Source organism: Chanos chanos, chromosome 6, assembly GCF_902362185.1.
Source record: "Chanos chanos chromosome 6, fChaCha1.1, whole genome shotgun sequence".
Lineage (NCBI taxonomy): Eukaryota > Metazoa > Chordata > Actinopteri > Gonorynchiformes > Chanidae > Chanos > Chanos chanos.
The window spans coordinates 14,047,593-14,068,200 of NC_044500.1; the positions used below are offsets into that span (position 1 = coordinate 14,047,593).

The window sequence follows — 20,608 nt, forward strand, 5'->3', positions numbered from 1 at the left end:
TTGAGTCATTTTTTTTTTGCAGTTTCAATACTTAAACAACATTACACAGTGGTAAATATCAACAGTGACCATCAATGGTTGGCCTACAATACAATTACAAATCGATTCAAGAAATCACACGAGATACATTTGACTTCATCACGTTTTAATTCATCTGACAGACTTGGCCTTTCATCATGGGTAGTACCTGAGTGGGTACATTTTCAATGAAGTGCAAGTGTCATTACAGGCCCCTGAATGTAGGGAGCATGAAAGGCATGTGCAAATTATAAAAGGTGCTTCGCTGAGATGCCTTAGATCAGAAGGATGAAACATAAAAATAAACACATGCAAGAAACAGATCTGTTCAAACTGCAAGAGAAAAGCTGGGAAGACACTGGAACAGGAGTTTCTTGTGCATTTCAACTTTAAAAACTCCCCTTACATTCAGATAATTGGTATATACTCAAAGTAAACATAATCACAAAAAAGACAATATAGAAAATATAGTGTTCTGTTTTATGCAACACAGTGTTATTTGGGGAAGTTTCTAGAGGAATGCCATTTCATTACTGTCACTTTGATGCACCAACAGCTTCTAGTACATTCAGGTAGACCCAAGTCATTAACTAAAGGTTTAAATAAACAAATTTGAATACAAAGGTAGTCATTTCATTTATTTTCTATATATTATCCTTCTCAAAGCAAAAAACACTGTTCTAACACCAAAAAAATGAAGTAAAAAGAGATATTGACCAAAATATCCAAAAAGGATTCATTTTGTTTTTAAATGAAAATGTAACCTTCAGTTCTCCAACCTGTGAATAAAGTTATGTGCTTTTCTCTCACTGGCCCTTTCACTCGGGCCTAGGTATGTCATACACTGACCAGTGCAATCACCTATGTACTAACGCTAGATATGAAGAGGGGAGGAGAGCACATGTATGAACACATTTTACATTTCTACTAGCGTCCCTTTATTGTCCAATCATAAGCCACGTAAGCAGTTACAAGTTCAGTGCTAGGACAAACTTTAAAGACCAAAAACAAAAACAAACAAACAAACAACAAAAAAAAACCACCCTCTCCCAATTTACTAGGGGCGTCTAATGAAAAAGCAGTTTCACCGCAACATATACATAAGTAGTATGGAATACGGTCCATGCATTTGTGCACAGCCAGCATTGTCATGGTATGTTCTTGTTCAATATTAAGTGTGTGGGTAGATATGACATCAGCCACCAGTGCATCAGTCCATTTTGGAGAGACATTGGAAACTCCTGTAAGGTCTCAGCCTGACTTGAACAGGAGTATGGCAACCTGCCCCAAGTAGAAGTAGATGAAATGCTTGGTCTCATGTGTGACATAGCTGCCGAAGTTCCTCCCCACAATGCAATGCCATGTAGGATTATACTTCTTGTCAAACTCCTGAAATAAAAAAAAAAAAAAAACAAAACAAAAAAATTGAGTTTTGCAAATGGTGCGTAGCCTACTTCAGTAAACACATCGTATTTTGCTCACAACGTAAAGTTTGAATTGCTGGAGGTTATGCATCGGTTTGTAAATCATGTGCTAGGAGATGGAATCACCTTTTTGATGTAAGCAGCAATATCCTTCTCTATGTTATATTTCTCCATGGCTTGTGTGGCACAATCCACTGCGTCCTGCTGCATGTCCTCAGACATGTCAGCGTTCTTGATCACAGCCTTCCTGTCAGTCATGACGTCTGTTAATGAGAAAGTGTTAAAGATGAAATAAATGACAACAGTAGTGGTTTATTCTGTGTGAGTGCATCTTGGTTTAAAAAAAAAACCAAAAACCTGTGCTTTAGCATCGTTTGCTATTCTGACAACTGACAACACTCAGCCCATTCATTATTATACTTAGAGTCTGCCAACACTGGCAGTGGGCCTTGTTTAACAGAATGCCACCACTTGAAAGGAACTTTTGTTGCGCTGATGCAGTAACATCAGATAGTAGTACACTGGGATTCAAATGGGTCTTTAATGGATTGGTCAAACTGGTCTTTAACATGGCGTGTTACCTCTACTTTTCACTCAACAAAGGCCATATTCAGATTCTCGCTGCTTAGTTTCAAAGGCATTCTGGTTAAATGGGCCAAACGAACTTGCCAAGCCGGTACTCCCCATTCTTAAACGAAAAGCATGGTGCGCAAACGGAATATATTGATGTGCCTTACAAAGGACCATCATACAATGAAAACGAATACTAACTGCCTCCAGTCAGCGATCATTTTTTCTAAATCCAGTTTTCAGACACTGAAAACAAACGTAGGTGCTTGTTAACTTCTAACACGCTGCGTTCATTTAAATACATTGCTTATTCCGTGCTGAAAACGTGCAGACAGGCCGCTTGGTCTTAATCGTAGCTCTGCGTTCGCCTTGAAATTGCTAGGAAATGTTGCAAGCTTCAGCAAAACTACAACTGAAGCCTGAATACGCCTGCAACTGAATAATCTGACAATTATGCAATTACCGAATAGTGTTACATACAGCTAAAACAAGATAAACGAAACCCTCTTCACCGGTCGTACAGTAGTATACAGACCAACAACCGCCGAGAAAATAAGCAACTTTAATCTTCTCAACTAACCTATCGTGCAATCCACGGTGAGTGAGCATGCATGTCTTAATTAAGTGCTACAAACTAATGCTAGACCCAAACACTGCCAGCTCCGATTTGACATTCAAGTATGCCGCAAACTGCAAAGTAGCACATTTACTGACGCATGCATTCTCTTATTCTGGCCGGGGTTTTTTCTCCACTAAAAAGAAAAAAATTAAGTACGTCTATCAGCCCGAATCTCGTTCTAAATAGACTGTGAATTTCAAACTCAAAATTCTCAGTGACTACCTAAAATTATTAAATGGCGCAAGTAGTATGCAGCGCTGGTCAATTTGTCATTCCCATGGGCGTTAAAATTGTAAAGCCTTTTGCTTTCGACGTTACAATTTATTTGACAAACCTGCCTTTTTTTAAGAGATCTGCACAAGCATTTATTTGTCATACTTGAGCAATAAAGTAAGACTGTTGTAACTCACCTTTAAGCGATGGTTTTCAAAGAGAAAATATCAACAAACTTGCGATTTGGCGCGGGGGTTCCACGTTTTATAGACTACTCACACTGTGATGGGTTTACCAAGATTTACCCGGAATAATGTACGTGTTTCTGGCTGCTGAAGTCCCTCGCCCTTTACACTGCCGCACGCCACACCGTTTCCTATTGGCTAAAGACCAGCCTCTCCCTTTGCTGCGTGCATTTTCCACTAGCTCCCCTTTACCAGCATCTTATTTCATCCCACAATGCATCTTTGGCCGGGACATGTGAGAATTGCAATAAAATCCATTTAAATTTGTGACTGTTATTTGGACATACGAAATTGTTTCTTGAAATATTCTTTGCTCCATCCTTCTTGCCTTTAATTATAGCCTACTTCAAAAACCTCGACAAGGAACAAATGACAGCTGCGAGCAACCGATGTGTAAAATTACGCAAGCCTTAATATAATGGCTGGTCAATACCAGTCATAATCCACGAGTAGTTCTTCAGATTTCTCCTCCTAACTTGTGCGGTTATGTGTAGTAGATACAGTAGTTGCCCAGATTTAGACAAACCGCATAAATCACAGACCTCTGAATTAAGCGTTTCATGTTTCTATCTAGTTTACACGGTTAAAAGTTCAACGGTTTTGCAAGACACTCCGATAGTAATGCTGACGAAATGCACACCTGGGGTTTCATTTATCTACAATACGGCAACATGACTGTCCTCAAGTGCCCAGTCCCCAGTACTGAATTCTGGCTTGTATCTAGAATGCAAACACTACAAAGTTGATTGATCAATTTGAATGTTATGATTTGTAACCCTATATTTTTGTCATTTCTCTGCTTACTGTTGAAGTTCCACATTTTACAAACAATAACACAATCACGTCGAGTACACATCAACGAGAACTTTATTGAGGCAGAAAACGGTTGGCTAAAAAATAAGAAGCTAGCAGTGTGAAAGTATTTCCTACCCACCATGGGGCAGTGATAATCTAAAAATGCCTGAGTATTAAAACCCATCCCAATTCAAATTCCCTCAATTTACCAGGCTGCTCCTGATGACTCCATCCAATGATATTGATCCAGCCTCTGATTGATTGATTGACTGATTGATTGATCCTTCCTTTTTGAGTTAAAATAGCCTGAAGTGGCCAAAAATCTTCTGACTGATTTTCAAATAACTGATGGGGGCTCCAATCCCACGGAAATTGATCCCGTTCCATGCATCCACAGCCTTCCCTATACTATCCTCATTATGAAATGATCCAATGATCCCGCCTCAAGGATTGGCATCCACTGAGCCGCTCCTCCATTCCAAACCTTAAAATGCCAGCAAAAATCAAAAAAAGGAGATAAAAAGTCAGAAACATGTCTACTCAAAACCCATTTTACTTCTTTCTAAAGAAAAAAAAAAAAAACATGCACATAGTCAAATAATCTACTTTTCCTCATAAGAGATCCCCAAGACTTCGAGATTCAGCTACTCAACGCTAACATGTAAGACTATGTCCTTGATCAAATACAAAAACGATAAGCTTTCGCTTTTGCTTGTTTGTTTATGATATTGACATGAGCACTTGACAGAGACTCTGAAAAAGATACAACTGATCACAGAAATACATGGCGTACGGCAGGGATACACATTCCAGTGTGCCCTGACAAACCAACCTTGTCTGTCCATTTGAGAACAGCAACTAAAGCTACACAAAGTCTCATCAGCCTAATTTTTTCTACCTTCCAGTTTAGGGCAACCCAAAAAATGTTTATTTTCATAAAGGTTATGGAGGATCTCACAATTGCTTAGACAAAGTTTTCACTCCAAAATGGGTTTAACTCTACCATGAATGAACTGTGCTTGATCAGCCTTTATTACAAATCACTCTTTAATCCATCTTGCCAGACGTCTATAGGAAGACAAAGGGTAAAATACAATTATGCAATGAGAGACTACTAGCTCATGAAGACTTGTACATAAGATTTACAAAAATATTGAGAGGAATTAAATCACAGCTCAACCTTTCAGAAGTTGTCAACCAATGAAAAGAGTTCCATTTTGTATTCAAAAACTTAAGAGGAGAGGGGGAGAGAGTAGTTTGTTAAAAATGTGTTGAAGGGGAAAAAAAAAAAAAAAAAAAGACAAAGTAAGGATGGGTGGTTAAGATGATGGGGTGGAGGCAGGTATACAACATTTGGAAGATTGTTCAGTCTCAAGGAAATCAGGTGGGGGGGGGGGGGAGAAAAACAAACAAACAAACAAAAAAAAAAACATTGCTTATGAAACGAAGGTAAAAACAAGTGGAGCCTGGGTCAACATTAATCACTCCACCAAAATGCACCAGCCGGGTGGTGTTGGGGGAGCGATTAGGAGCGGGACCGTGAGCGGCTATGACGCGGAGAGTACTGCGGAGATCCTCGGCCACGCCGCGGGGAGTAGCTGCGGCTGCGGTTGTTGCTACGGCTGCGGCTCCTGCTTCGGCTGCGGCTTCGAGAGCGGGACCTTCCGTAGCTCGGGCTGCGGGGACCGTCGACTTTCACACGAATGTATGCAGTTTCACCCTGGCAGATACGGAGAGAACTCTCGATTGAGGACGTTTCGAAAATAAAGACAGCCTAGCAAAAGTTGTCAAATCACTTACCAGGTTAACTGTTTCCACTCCCATCAATTCAACAGTTGTTTTGTTTCCTTCTATAAGTAATGTCACATGAATGTCCTAGTCCTTTCCTAGCATCCCAAAGATTCTCAGCTTCCACTTCTGCACCAGTATATGAGCAGTGTTTGCAGATGTGCAGAGTGTATAATTCACATAATTCCCTGCACACAGTGCGAAATAGGAAATGCCCTGGCCCTGTGATATTTCTTCCTGCAAGCTCCATTATAGTTCAAAGTGCTGCTGAGAGCGCCATTTGCTTAGGTCTACCTGCAACCACATAGGCAGCTGACTGTCAGTACTAAACATTGGGCATCAAGAGGGAGTGTGGCAGAGGCCAACATGTCCAAGAAAAGGAACGCAGCCAATAGTGTTCAATTGGAATCCAGGCTACAATAAGCAATTTAATAAATGTCGATGTGATGAGATCTGATGACATTTGGGCATCAAAACTGCACCAGTACTCATTTCAGATGTACATCAATGCCAGTTGTATGCAGAGATGCTATTAATCCACATCCAAACAAATGTCATCCACGATTAATTGCTTACCTTTAGGAAAAATCCAAAGTTAAGCCATGTATATCCTAAAGGTTCGACTAAAATTTAAACCTACCTCGTGGGACCGGAATTTAGTGTTATCCAGCTTTCGAACGGCGTAGGACATGTCTTCTTTGCGCACAAACTCCACAACACCAGTTCCATCTCGGAAAACGTCAGCATAACATACATCACCTGCTTCACGCATGTGATCCTTCAGATCCTGCCAGCTGCCACTTGGGGGAAGCCCTGTAATGAATTGCACAAGCACATGTTCACGTCAAGGAAAAAGAATAACTGCAGAAAGCACCTGTAAGCCTGCCACTGGCTTCTGCATTAGACATTATACTGTCACCTCTCTGAGCCAATTGCTTGGAAAAACGTGAGATTCACCGGGTTGCAACTTTAGACTCGTATCTAAGGCTCTGAAAGTTCCATGCAAATTATTACAACTTCAAGCACGACTAAATCTCGTTGAGCAATCGTATACGTGTCTACCGGGGACCTGTTTGGGGAGTAAATTAAACAGTTAATTTGCTGTATCTCTCAAGAGACTGCAATATGAATCACAACAGTTTTGAAAATCAAGCTTCACAACACTGTATATTTTCAGCTTTACGTCAAAACTGTTTAAACTTGGTAATGAGTATTCAACTGTTTATATTTACACACACAGGATTTCTTACTGTTCCGTTACATGCAGATCAACTACGCGTGTGAGTAAAGCTAACCTGCTTACCCGAAACAATAACCCTGTACTCAGAGCGTCTGGAAGGGGGTCCGTATCTACCCCTTGGAGCTCCAGCACCTCCACCGAATCCCCCTCTTCCCATTCCCCTTCCACTCCTTGGGAACTCGACTCGCAGGCGATAGCCATCGTAGTCATATCCGTCCCGCCCGTAAACTGCATCCTCGGCATCTCTGAAATTAAAAGACACATAACATTGTCATACATAAAGAGTAAGCGTGTTACCGAGCGCTCAAACTGTAGTAACGAGATTAGGGTGTCGCGAGACTTAAACGCATTACTCGAGTTACTTAGCTAAACGACGCTAGCTATTTTCTAACTGAGAAGCAAATTTAAGACATTACACACAAATCACCCGTGTATATTCCACCAAAATCATAATATGTGATATGATTTTAAACTTACATGACACGAGGTCATAGTTATCACATGTAATTTAAGGTAAACCAACTGAGAATACGAAAGCTAGTTAGCTTTATGACCCAACTAACTTAGCCAGCGCTAGCTTTGAACAATACGAAAGCTCACAAACAATAGCTAGCGGGACAATGAAAATAATATAATATCAACAACTAATGCTTTACACGCTGTTCTCACTTGACTACTTCATATTCTAATAACCAAATCAACTTTTCTCCAAAATGACCGCTAATTTCGCCAACCAGCTAGCGATAACGTGGTCCAATGTCTAATGTTAACGTTGGTCAACATTCGCTTGCTAGCATAGCTTTCAAGATGTTTGCTCACCTCGGGTCCTCAAATTCGACAAACGCAAATGGAGGCCCTCCTCTTCGATTTTTCAAATCGATGTCTCGAATTGCTCCATATTTGTAAAACACATCCTCAACATCCTTAGTGCGGATATCAGGAGGAAGATTCCCAACATAAATTCGGCAGTCGTTGCTCCCAGCAGGGCCTCGAATTACACCACCAGACATTGCTAACTAGTTGAGGGAAGGTACTTTTAATCAAAACGAAATGCCCGTTTAATAAACCGCGAATTTCCGACAGACGACTAACTTGTTTAAATCACAGATGAATATGAAAACCTAACAATGGCTACGAGATAAGATACCATATATAGTTACTGTTCAAACTTTAATTTGGCGGTGTTGCACGTCTTCGCATGAGTTGAGCGTGGTGTCTCACAAACTCCGCGTTTGCTTCCTCTTCAGGAACCGCGCTTTGCCAGTGCGCATTAGTTCGGAAATCGGCCGAAGAGCTGTTGGGTTGATAGCTACATCCGACAAACGAAATAGACCTAACACACAAATATAGAAAGCTGATCAATTTGATAATATACGACTATATTTTATATAAACTTTCAGACCCACACGGTCGACACTATACGTTATTCTTATAATTACAAATGTGATATGACATCACAATTGTGTTTTTTCTCTTGCACGATATATTTTCTCTATATATTTTTTTCTTTTATGTTGTGTTACTGCACTGCGGACCAAGAGAAACTCCTTATGTGCATGTCACACTAGGAAATGAAGTGATTGTAACTGATTCTGATTAGATTTACAAGGACAACCTCATCTAAGAATGGTCGGCTGAGACAACGTTCACCAGAAAGTGCAGTTTTCGGTTTCTTTTTCACACAGACACTGTCTATTATTTATTTATTTATTTATTTATTTATTTGCTCTTTTATGTAGTGCTTCGATATACAGATGATATAAATTTCTTTAATTAAAGAGTTATTAAAGTAGAAATACTTAATTGCACTCTTTGTGTCCCAGGACCCCAAGGCAAGCATCCAAAATAAAACAACACACAGGCATCCCAACAGTCCACCTCGTGAGTATTCAGACACGTGGGCTACACCCTTAAAGTCTGTGTGCAAGCAGGGACGTGATTCAAGTATATGTATGTATTTATGATATTCCCCTCTACACTATGCCAAACTACAACAAGCCTAATGGGAAACTGGCAGGTGGTAGATACCTGTGTTGAAACATCTCTCTCATAAAGAATGATAAATCTGCACACAACCCTTCCTTTCAGTTACTGCAGAATATTTTGTTTTACTAGTGAGGGGAGTCTGAATACTTTAACCACTGAGATAATGAAGACAGGAATCACATCTCAGTTTAGATTTTTACTTTTTTTTATTGCAGTACTTCTAAATTTACACTATTTTTTTTGCCATCTGACTCACAAAAACACCATAGTCACAACAAATTAAATAAATAACTGAGAAATCAACCATCCTCTCAATACTTTCAATACCCTAAGCCTGAAGGGCTTTGGAAAGTTCTGTTATTGAGTCATAAATCAGTGAAACGCAGCTTAAACTGATTTAACAGCAACATCACCCAAAATGTTTATGGTTCAGGATCACAATGGAGCGAGCTGTACTTATTCTATTAAGCAGTTATTCTTTTGTGTCTCCCCATGGGGTGAAAATTAGATCACAATAATCTGGCATATTCTTAATTTCTTTATTGAACTGTCATTTCAGAAAGCATGTCTGTGTTACAGAAAGCTCAACGTTGTTTGATATCTGAACAGTGAAAGAAAGCTATCACTCTAAAGGTCTTTGAGAATGTACTGGCAAATAGAACAGGTTGTTTCATATGCCTACTTCCACATTTGTTCAGTCTCAAACACTGTTTAAAGAAAGCATATATATATATACTGTGGTGCCCTAAGTCATTTTTTATGGATGTGGCAGTGGATTTTGCTATTTTTCAGTAAACACTGGAAGATGGACATCGGGGACACTTCAGTAGGCATAGTTGGAGATGTAATGGGATTGGCCAGCTGCTCCACTGCCATCACCACCTCCAGTGTACTTTCCCTGAGCAGCCAGGCTGTTGATCTGAAGAGCAAGAGAGATCAGACGGAGAATCACACACAGAAAGCAAGAGCAATGCTTGTGATGAAGTGGGAGACACAAAGAGAATATTATGTTGAAACAAGACGGGTATATTAAGGAAAAATATGGATCGAGATTAATATGGTTTTGAATTAGTATCTTTCAGAGAGCAGATAAAATGTTCTATGATAATGAAGACTTCAGGTCGGTAAAGACTTAGTAGCTGCTCTTTAGTATTTGGGGTTTGGGGACACCTGCCTCTGCTCGTTTGATGAATTCTTCAGTTGCAACACTCTCGTTCTCTTTCTGTCCACGCCACGCTTTCAGAGCAGAGGCTTGGAGTGCACGGCCAAAAGAGAAGGTGAGGGCCCAAGGCTTCATCAAAGGGCAGTTATTGATGGCGTTCAGGTTGACTGAGGCTTCTTCCTCACTCTGACCTCCAGAGAGGAACGTCACTCCTGGACACATAATAAATGTCCTTAATCATAATAAAATGACTGTGAATACCGTATTTATATTTGATTGCAGTGAGAACAGTGCAAACAGACTGCTTTCAAGAATAAGCCCAATATGGATACAAAAAAAACAATGGGATTTGTATCTGAAGCTGAAGTGCATGAGTCACTTCAATTCTGAAGGCTCAATCTCAAATGAAGCACTTGAATAACCTGTGACGGCTGGAGGGACGGTGCGACGCAGGGCAGTGACAGTTGCCATGGCGACCTCCTCTGCGCTGTATTTTATGGTACAGCTATGACCAGCAGTCACCATGTTAGGCTTGAGCAGTGTACCCTCCAGATATACATGATGGTCAAACATGGCCCTGTACACTGCTGCAAGAACCTGGAACATGGACCAGATTTTGGAGCACACACTGTAATTTCAGACTGCACTAGTTTCAGACTGATTGTGAGCTATTGTATTTCAGTGTCTTGACTGAGACCAACCCTCTCTGTAACGTATTGGCAACGTTTCAGGTCATGGTCTCCATCAGGCAGGACCTCTGGTTCCACAATGGGTACAATGCCGTGCTGAGGGGCAGGAGGTGACAAAAGGATTTAATTTTATTTCAGCATTATTGAGTCACATTATGTATATACCGAATGCTGTAAAAGGATAAAAAAAAAAAACGGTTTTCAATCTATGTCTTATGCGTAATCTGATTGTCTATACCTGCTGGCAAATGCTGGCATAGCGGGCAAGGACATTGGCATTTTCCTCAATGCATAGTCTAGAGGGAGTGGTGTCACTGATCTTCAACACACAGCGCCACTTAGCAAAGTCTGCCCCATCCTTCTTATACTGTGCACAGCGCTCTGAGAGTCCATCCAGACCTTCAGAGACATACGTACATTCAACACTCTTCAGACACAGCCTTCAAATGTAACTCTGATGGTGAGTATTAAAGACAACTGAATAACTTACTTTATTTTAAAATTCACCATTGTTATTTTCACCATAATCATCATATTTGTCGTTATTATAATCATTATTATAATCATTATTTAGTCATTAATTTATTTATTTAATTGTTTAATCTTTTATTACATTTGTAATAGCTTATGTTATGAAAACCTAAACCTTAGAAATGGGATTGGCCCACAACCAGTGCTTGTAGAGGAATGGTCTACATGTAATGAAAGGGTTGTACAGAACTTAAGATTTCTGTAAGCCAGATAAAGAAAGAGTTTCTTATATTTTACCCTGTGTGGTAGTCTCTCCATTAGTTCCTGGTAGGGGAACAAGACCCTTATCAACCTATTGGGAAAGAGTGTCCAATATGTGTGAATAAAAACATTTTCATAGCCAAAATAAAGCTCATTATTTTGTTACCGAATTAAACCAAAGCTACTACTTGTGCTGAAGATGTTCACCTTAATTCCTACTGTGATGCCCTTGTCCTTGATCATTTTAACAAAAGGGGTGCCATCATCTGCAGTCTGATAGAGTGTTTCATGGAAGAAGATGACTCCTCCGATACAGTTATCAATACGATCATCTGCCGTGAAGAGCACCTGACGGTACTGGCGTCTGTTCTCCTCTGTATTCTCCACACCGATCTGGTTCAGGCGCTTTCCCATGCTGCCTGTTATTAAACCACAGGACAACACAATCAACACTAACATCAATTCAAATGATCACATGTTTTGGAAAAATGGCTCTGGACCAGGCTCCTGTACTAACCTACGGACTCATCTGCGGCCAGGATGCCTTTCCCAGATGCCACGATGCGAAGAGCAATGTCATGGAGCTCCTTCTTCTGCTCAGGTGTGAGGGTAGGGAAGTGGTGCGTCATCTTGTCCTTCTCACACGGCCCTGGGAAATTATTACACTTTTAATTTAACGTCAACTGACTGAGAAATGCCCAAATGCCCAAATGAAAAAAAAGTCCAAACCTACAAAGAAAAATGCTGTAAATCTGGATTGAATTATAAGTATCTCAATTCAAGAGCACTAGCACAAGCATAAGTGCACGATAGATACAACGTATGGTACTCTCTGAAGAAGCCTGAATAAATGCAAGCCCTCTTGTCATGTTTAATAATGCTGAATGCTTCACAGTATTGCCATTACTTCTTAATCACACACGTTATCAGTAATGTGTTTCTAACTTTTTGTAGTGTTCTGATTATCCTGTCTTTCTGATTAAAACCTGCTCTATATCTCCTGCTGAAGCATGTAACAAAGAATGGCATTTGCATATAAATTACCCAGATTATCATTCATATGCTTCTGCAGCAAAAGAGGATACAACTGAACACTTCCACAATCGATGCAAAGTAGAAACAACAACAACAACAACAAAATCACAATGTGGTTTGACTAATCAATTTTATCATTTCTTCGCATTCTTAAAAATACTTATTATTTTCTGACTTCAAACACGCATAAAAGTCAGACAGCATTTTGCCTTAAAAAACTTCACTGTATGTTAATTTTTCTGTGATTTCTCTAAGCAGAATACATGAATGTCACAGAAACGTCGCCACATAACAACTAGAAAAATAACTAAACAATTTATTCAGATTACTCACCTAAATAAGCACATATTTAATAACCTTTTTCAAGCATGCTGAAGATTCTTACAAGCGTCTGGATACTGAACACATCACTGGGATACATTCCGGTTTCCAAAATGAATATGTTTATGAAAACTTACCCAGAGAGAAGACAGACCAAAGCAGGAGTGGCGCGTTGCACTAGGTGCTGAGATGAGCGAATTCTTTTTGACTGTGACAGTGTTCCCGTTCTTTATGCCAGTAACATCCCAGGGGATGCTGACACCAGCAGGGCGGAGCTTAACGTCATGACCTCATTAGCTGCATGGCAATAGGTGCTGAAGGCCACAAAAAGGTGTTCACCCAATCTTCATCTTTTGTCATCATCCTCAGTAAACTAGGCTACCAAATCAGGTTACTCTTAAAAAACACAGTTTTAAACTCCAAACTGCAAAGCACTTTCCTAGATGACCCGTCTAACATACACATGCACAGCATACACACACCCAATACACACACGCAGGGTTTTTGGACTGAACCACCTTTCTTCCTTGATTCATGTTTAATCCTATAAGTATAGTGCTGTACTTGTGTTAATGATTTAATTAGTTTAACACGCCCCAGGCTAATTCTTATGATCCCCAGGCAATCGATCCTTCTCCTTTACACCCAGTGGAAAATATTCAAAGTCCCAGAACCACGGAAGCTCAACAGCCTGAAGTGGTCCATCTGTTAGAGAAGGCTTTTTAACTTACATATGGATTATATAGGTGATTAAACTTTTAAAGAGCTTTGTGATCCATTTTCCAAGGTCATAGAAGCCAAAGGTTATTCTGCACTCCAACAGATGAGTGAAAAAAAAACCCTTTTGTACCTGTTATTTCTATGGTTGCTCTCCATAAACCAGTCATAACCTTCATAGAAATATAAAAATAATTGAGAAAATGTCTACATTTTATGATAGATGAAAGTAACACAGATCAGGAGCTCCATAAATCCAATGCTCAAATAATCAGTTTGTCCTTTCAAATCATATCAATATGTAAGAGACCATTTAAAGTGCTTTTTGGCCTGAATACAAGCACAAAAGGGCCAGCCTTTAAATCTGATTCTATCCGAAACGATAGGATTTCACGTGGACCTGAGGAAGTATGGGATAGCCAATGTCAGACAGCAGAAAAGGAGTTGATATCATTTCATTCAGGAGATATCTGAAGTTGGCTCTGGAGAGAACCACTAGGAGTTAAGATTATATTTAGCAACCTCCATGGGGGCTGTGGGTTTTTTTCCTGATATCTAATTAAAAGCATTAATAATGATGCTTTATCTGGTCTTCAATTTTCAGCCTTATTAAGGTTGCTCCCATTAGGGTTTGTCATTGCTCTCACAAATAGGTCACACCAAGGTCTCAAAGTTAGATAAATGAATTAAGGCAAGACCCACAGAAATATAATTTACAATTTAATACTCTCCTTTTGTTTCCGTGAGATACTGATTCACAAGGTCATCATAATATTGTCCATTACTATGAAAATATCTAGAGAGAGGATCTCGAGAGATTGATAATAGATGTTTGAAACACAAACCAGCAATGCTGAATGAAGAGTACAGTTATAAATATTTTGTTAATTCTATAAAGCAACAGTGAATGAAAGATATGCCATCAGAGAGACAAAGATTTTTATTCGCAATGCGACATTATTGTATCAAAATCTTTTTTGTGTTTCCTCTATGTGTAGGGTCCATGCACCACTTACATTAGAATTGTTTACTATACAGATTGTTGAAGGTGTAGATAAAATATCGTGAATGTAAATTTGGTTGAATAGAGCAGGATTCTAGACACCAAAATAGCTTTATGGGAAAAGGGAACACATGCATGAAGTGTGTAAAAAATAAAGGATCTTGTAAGAACTCTACTAGACAGTCTGTGTTCATTTTATCAATAATGTAAATCTCATAAAATTGTAAAAACTGTTATTTGTAAAATGTGTTTTCTCTCTCTCTCTCTTATTTCCTCTTTGGTGAATGGCCAGTTATGACAAAGTAAACTCTATTAGGACTCCAAAACAGACATATAAACCTACTTATTTAAGAATAATCAGATACAAAAGAACAGCACAGGAGCTTTGGAAACTGACCCTGTAAACCCTCTAGTCTTTCAGAGGAGAATGATACAGTGAAACAGCTGATGTTTGCACATAAAACAGAGTACAGTGCGCAAATTTCTCTAAAGAAATCCTTGTAAAAAAAATGTGCTGGTCTATGAAGGACACAGTAGATAGAAACATATAAATCCCAGTCTTTGATTTGAGAACGATGAGCTTCTAACATTACGTCGCTGTATGGAAACTAAATGTGTTGCGTGCAGTATCCATGCTCCTGGTTCAGCGGGAGTCTAGCTGGCTTCTCTGTGATCCAAAGTAGGTGATAAATCAGTTGCGGTAGCTTGGGAATTGAGGAGGTCACAATCAAAGTTCTGGAAGTAATCCACCGTTAACCCCCGCATTGCTTTTGCTGCACGGTCTGGATGTTTCTGAAGATCCAGAATCAGCTCGACAGGTGTCTTCTGCAGCAGCTCAGAGTCAAAAGATGTGCCGTGGAAAAACTTCTGCGTTTTAAATCGCTCAAAGCTGCGCAAGCGACGTGCTGGAGTCTTGCACAGGAGCTAATGAGACGAGAAAGGTGACAGACAAAAAGACGGAGAAAATGCAAGGTTATTTATTTTCTTAATGAAATTCGAAATGGTAATATCGACCGTGAAACGACGAAAGACTGAAAACAAAAGACTGAAACCATCATTTCTCTCACCTCTCTGAGCAAAAGGGCCAGAGGCGGGCTGAAAGTGTGAGGCATGTCGTATGAATGTTCCCTGACTTTAGTCAACATGTTGCTGTGATCTGCTTCTGGAGATAAAGGAAACTAACAGAAAACAAGAAGGGAACAGTGACAAACATATAATTTAGTATCATATACTATATATATATATAGTATCATATAATTCAGTATCGTATAATTCAGTATCAATCACACAATGGACAATATGTAGTGCATGGGCAATATGTAGTGGCATACTTCATTACTGGACAAAGGGATAACAATTCAACAATGTAATAACTAGCTCACTGATTTTGTGACTCGTTATGAAGGCATACTTTGTAGATTCCAACTTAAATGCATCACTTAAAAACACTGATGCATTTTGAGTTTTCAAAAACTTGAGTCCCTTGCCTTTCCAGTAGCCAGAGCATATAAGAGAATGCCGAGGGACCACCAGTCAGCAGCATGGTTATAGGGACCCCCACTCAGAACTTCAGGGGCTGGCCAATCACAACAGAGAGTGTGTCATTAAGTACAGAGTAGCTTCACCCAGTAAAGGATATCAAAGTTTACTTTGCAGTATCATGGACATATTATTACCAGAGAGAATATGAACGCATGTATTCATGCATCTAAATATGACAGAAACACTCATAAATGTATTCTCAATAACAGGGAAACACATCTTAAGATCTGAGTTGTAATATAAAACATTTCTGCCTGATTAATAAATTCTTACCCATGTACTGAATTGTACCACAGATTGTAAATGTTCTTTCCCCGCGTCGAAGGCGACGAGACAGTCCGAAATCAGCCAGACGGAGGTGGCCTAAATGGATGGTCAGCAATACTCTTTTAAAAACTGTACTCAAATACAGACTCTCTCGTGTATCAGAGCTTTACAGTAATAAAGGGCAAGTAATCTCTGCAGACTCCAGTTTCATTAATGACCACTCCCTCTGCTGCCTGTGAAGTGAACTGGTCTGGGTAGATACAAAACCTTATGAAAGAAGCTTTTTTTTTCCGTTGGTGGATTCTGAAAAAGTCAGTGGATACTCAGGGCTTCTGTCCAGTAAATTGTTTAGTTATTGATATGCAATTAAAGTAGGTGTAAGGGCTAGTTAATTCATATGATTTTAATAATTTTACGCTGAAACATATGCTTACAATCAAACTAATATCAAACCTACACTGAATCTAAGGGTGCCTCATGTTTTCTTTTAATAGTGTGGCAAAAAGAAGGGAAATAATTTACCTTGTTCAGTTAAGAGAATGTTTTCCATCTGGTAAAGACACAAGCAATGATTGCTTATTTCAAGGATTACTTTCAAAACGGCAATCACTTTCCGTAATGCAGTGTGTGAAATACCAGACAAAACTGAAAATGGTACATGATGTATTTTACGACTCATACCTTCACATCCCTGTGCATAACCCCAAAGTCATGAAGAAATCCTGTAAGTCAAAACAAACACAAAAGTTAGCAGCTGTAACACTCAGGTCATCTGCCCAGTCATATGAACATGCATTCTTAAATATAATTACAATGCTATTTTTGTTAATAGTATAAATAAAATAACACTGCATCTCTCTCTCTTCATGCTAACACTACATTTTTGGAGGCAGACTTACCCAAAGCACTTCCCAGCTCAGCAGCAAACACTCTCACCTCATTCTCTCCAAAATGCCCAGTCAGCATCCAGTAAGTGTACAAGTCTCCAGAGCTGCAGTAATCACACACTAAAGAGACAGAGTAAAGAGTGAGAGCCAATAAATCTGGGAAGGTGAATACTCTGCTTCAGACACTGTCTTAGATGACACTGTGACAGGATCGTTAGAAATGCAGACAAAATACTAACTAATGTGGGAACAACAGTCAACAAAACAACTCTCATAAAACGACAGACACTTTTCAAACACAAATTCGTTTTTTAATGCTTGAAGTATTGATGCTTCAAGGGACAGAATTAAAAAAAAAAAAAAGACAACAGGGCAAAAAAAGCAGAATGCAAATAATTTACCCAACACATCAAAAGGTGTTAAGAGTATGATGAAAAAAGCACAAGAAATCCAATCTTGCCCAAACCGGCCAGCAAACATGAGAAATGTGAGGAATCAAAATGAAAGAAGGGGTGGGGGTAGGAAGGGGTGGGGGTAACACTGCAGTCAATGGAGTAATTTATGGGACAGGAGACAGAATTAAGGGGGTGCAGGAGGAGAGAACTGTGGACCAGCCCCTGTGCTCTAAGTCACTCACTGATGAAGAGATTGCGCTGGCTCTGCCAACAGTCCTGCAGACTGAGGAGGAATGGATGTCTGACCTGCCGCTACAATGCCACACATCAGCAAAACAATGAAATGGACATCAAGCACAGGTGATACTGAGATATGGATATGATTTTTTAATGGTCTGAGCAAAACCAAAATGTTCAAGTAAAGCATGAAATGTTGATGCTCCTTCAAGAATATGTTGATACCATGAGCAAAGAATTGTGATATGACAGGAATCAGTAACAGTGTGTGTGTGTGTGTGTGTGTGTGTATGTATGTGTGTGTGTCCCCTACCTGAATTATAACTTCCTCTTTTGACTGTGCCAAAGCTCCATGTCTCAGAACCTCAGATTTTGGTAAAACCTAACAACCAGGGAAAACAGACATTGCAGAATCGGAGGGATGTATTTCTCTAAACATACATTTAATTTGTGAGACAACGTTTTACCTTAACAGCATAGATCTTGTCTGTTTCCTTTTCCTTCACCTTCAATATTGGTCCAAACAAACCTTTCGTGATTAACCCAAGGATCTGAATAATTGAATTTAAAAAAAAAAGAAAGAAAGAAAGATCTGATTCCCATTTAGAGACACAAAGCAAGTATAAGTGAATGCAGAGTGAAGGAGAGGTCTACCTGTATATGCATATGTTCATCAAAGCGGTGAGGAAACTCTGGAAGGAAGAGTGAGATGAAGCCTGGAAGAGCCCACTCCATCTGCCTCTCAGGCTGTGAGCTTGAGTGGGGCAAGAGCTCAGAGACAGCTGCCCCCCTGGTGTGTACCTCATGATCAGGAGAACTGCTGTGTTGAGTACATCCACCAGAAACAGACAAGAATCCTAGTCCACCTGACAAGCGTCTTCCCTCCAAAGATGAGGCCTCTCTCTGATTAATAGAAAGGTAGCTACTTAATCATTACCACAAATCCTATCAAAGCACAATTTTAGGCCATCTAACAGCATACACATTGCATTAGTTGGTACTTTCGTCTCAACAAAATGGCAAAAACATCATAAAAATACAGAGTGAACATTCACCCTGATGAAAATGTAGACAGGGAATAATTTTTAATCTGATTCTCATGGCAGAACCAAATTAATTCTGTCTCGTATTAACTTATACCATCGTTTTTTTTAAAGGGTGTCACTGTTCATTTTATACACCCCTCAGGCGCAGTGTTTTTTTAATATATATATTTATTTCAAGATAGAAGCCAGAGCTATAGACTAATATGACCACAATCAGTTTATAAAAAAATATCACCGCAATGGGTTCGTTTAGGCAGTGTAAATGCAAGTTTTACACGCCAATTAGTGATTCAAATTGTTTATACACGCCTATTCTGCCCGCAGCATCTTCACCACAAATTACGCTTCACTTCAGTGACTTCAGATCACGTTGCCTGCCTGTGCACGTGTGAAATATTGACACAGTAGAATGAAAGCGGTTCTTTCTCAAACTGTAAGCGTATTATCTCCATTTCCTTAAATGATATCATGCATTTATGAGAGAATAAAACGATGACAGTCTTTCTACGCCAAGAATCTGTTCAAACAGAACAGAATATTTATTTTAGGAAGTAGACTAGTAAGGATATCGTGTCTACGAAACACACTCTCGTATTACTCTGTATAAACATTTGCTGATACTAACACATCATAAGTCAATTGTGTCAACCCAACAGCAAGCGGAAGAAATATTTAAGCGACGATCCTCCACTTACCTTGTGTTTGCTCACATCACCGCCCATCACACGCCCACCCTACTGGAACAACAACAGATACCGTAACAGGCGCTGTTTTCCACAAGCGTTGTCCAGCTATTTTATCTCATGTGACCGTGCATTTCAGATAGCCCTCAAAGTGGTATTGGTTATAATCCTAATCGTCAGTTAATATCTTGTTAATATTTTGTCATTCTGTAGTTTTTTGTTACCAGGAAATTCTGTTTCACGGAGTCTGTGAAAACCATCAGTTGGGGTTTCCAGTTGATGTGCAACTCATTGATCCATACTACAACATTTAGTGAACGCCCAGGTCTTTAATATTAAACATCCTCGATACCACACCTCCGTTAGCTCCATACGAATAGACCCACACATGCCAATTTTACAGCTTGTTATCTCGACCCTGTTTTGTGCTCTCTGTCTCTGTGGATCAATTATAAATGGATGTTCCGGAAGCTCCGAGATGTCGTCAACAACACAAAATTCTTCTCCTGGGTTATATATATGTATATATGTAAAAAAATCTCCACAGATGTAACCCACACACAGTGCGGTAAAGTCACTGACATGGGCATAATGTAGATGATAACACACAGAGCCATGTGCACTCAACCAGTATATCGAGACCGAACAAGCGAACACGGAACACTAGAAACAAAGCGTTGTGGGGGCTGCTCTTTATTCAAATTCTTAGTTACATGCTAAGTGACACATATTTCCTTGCGTTCTACTTACCAAAAAAAAAAAAAGCTGAACAAACATTGAACTGCTACCCTGATGTTACAGAACAACGCAAATATTGAATTACTTGAAATGTTTTGGCTCAAATACATGATATTTCTTTTTTTTTTTAATCCTGAAAACATAACCAGCAGCATCTGACGACGTTCATACTTGAATTGATAGAGATAACGGTAATTACAAAAATATCTGAATATAACTTTGCTTAAAAAGTGCCATAGTGTTAAAATTACAAAGC

General features: G+C 39.5%; 4 protein-coding genes across 4 annotated transcripts; all 4 read right to left on the minus strand.

The window, feature by feature from the left end:
- Positions 1-1,098: 1,098 nt before the first annotated feature.
- Positions 1,099-4,576, minus strand: dynll2a (dynein, light chain, LC8-type 2a). The gene is made up of 3 exons (XM_030776525.1): positions 4,094-4,576; positions 1,569-1,705; positions 1,099-1,407 (listed from the first exon to the last, which is right to left on the minus strand). Exons 1-3 carry the CDS (start codon positions 4,269-4,271, stop codon positions 1,270-1,272), a joined length of 453 nt encoding a protein of 150 aa, XP_030632385.1. The 5' UTR covers positions 4,272-4,576; the 3' UTR covers positions 1,099-1,269.
- Positions 4,577-5,297: 721 nt separating this feature from the next.
- srsf1a (serine and arginine rich splicing factor 1a) lies at positions 5,298-8,129 on the minus strand. Its single transcript, XM_030776524.1, has 4 exons — positions 7,732-8,129; positions 6,976-7,157; positions 6,313-6,485; positions 5,298-5,604 (listed from the first exon to the last, which is right to left on the minus strand). Exons 1-4 carry the CDS (start codon positions 7,920-7,922, stop codon positions 5,410-5,412), a joined length of 741 nt encoding a protein of 246 aa, XP_030632384.1. The 5' UTR covers positions 7,923-8,129; the 3' UTR covers positions 5,298-5,409.
- A 1,592-nt stretch (positions 8,130-9,721) lies between these two features.
- aldoca (aldolase C, fructose-bisphosphate, a) lies at positions 9,722-12,110 on the minus strand. Its single transcript, XM_030776628.1, has 8 exons — positions 11,999-12,110; positions 11,689-11,900; positions 11,518-11,572; positions 10,988-11,148; positions 10,762-10,845; positions 10,483-10,657; positions 10,073-10,272; positions 9,722-9,817 (listed from the first exon to the last, which is right to left on the minus strand). The coding sequence occupies exons 1-8, from the start codon at positions 12,108-12,110 to the stop codon at positions 9,722-9,724; spliced, it is 1,095 nt and encodes a 364-aa protein (XP_030632488.1).
- A 3,101-nt stretch (positions 12,111-15,211) lies between these two features.
- Positions 15,212-19,653, minus strand: rskra (ribosomal protein S6 kinase related a). Its single transcript, XM_030778055.1, has 12 exons — positions 19,627-19,653; positions 18,540-18,632; positions 18,353-18,436; positions 18,199-18,267; positions 17,891-17,960; positions 17,266-17,373; positions 17,048-17,088; positions 16,889-16,916; positions 16,373-16,462; positions 16,045-16,133; positions 15,625-15,735; positions 15,212-15,481 (listed from the first exon to the last, which is right to left on the minus strand). Exons 1-12 carry the CDS (start codon positions 19,651-19,653, stop codon positions 15,212-15,214), a joined length of 1,080 nt encoding a protein of 359 aa, XP_030633915.1.
- Between the last annotated feature and the right edge of the window lie 955 nt (positions 19,654-20,608).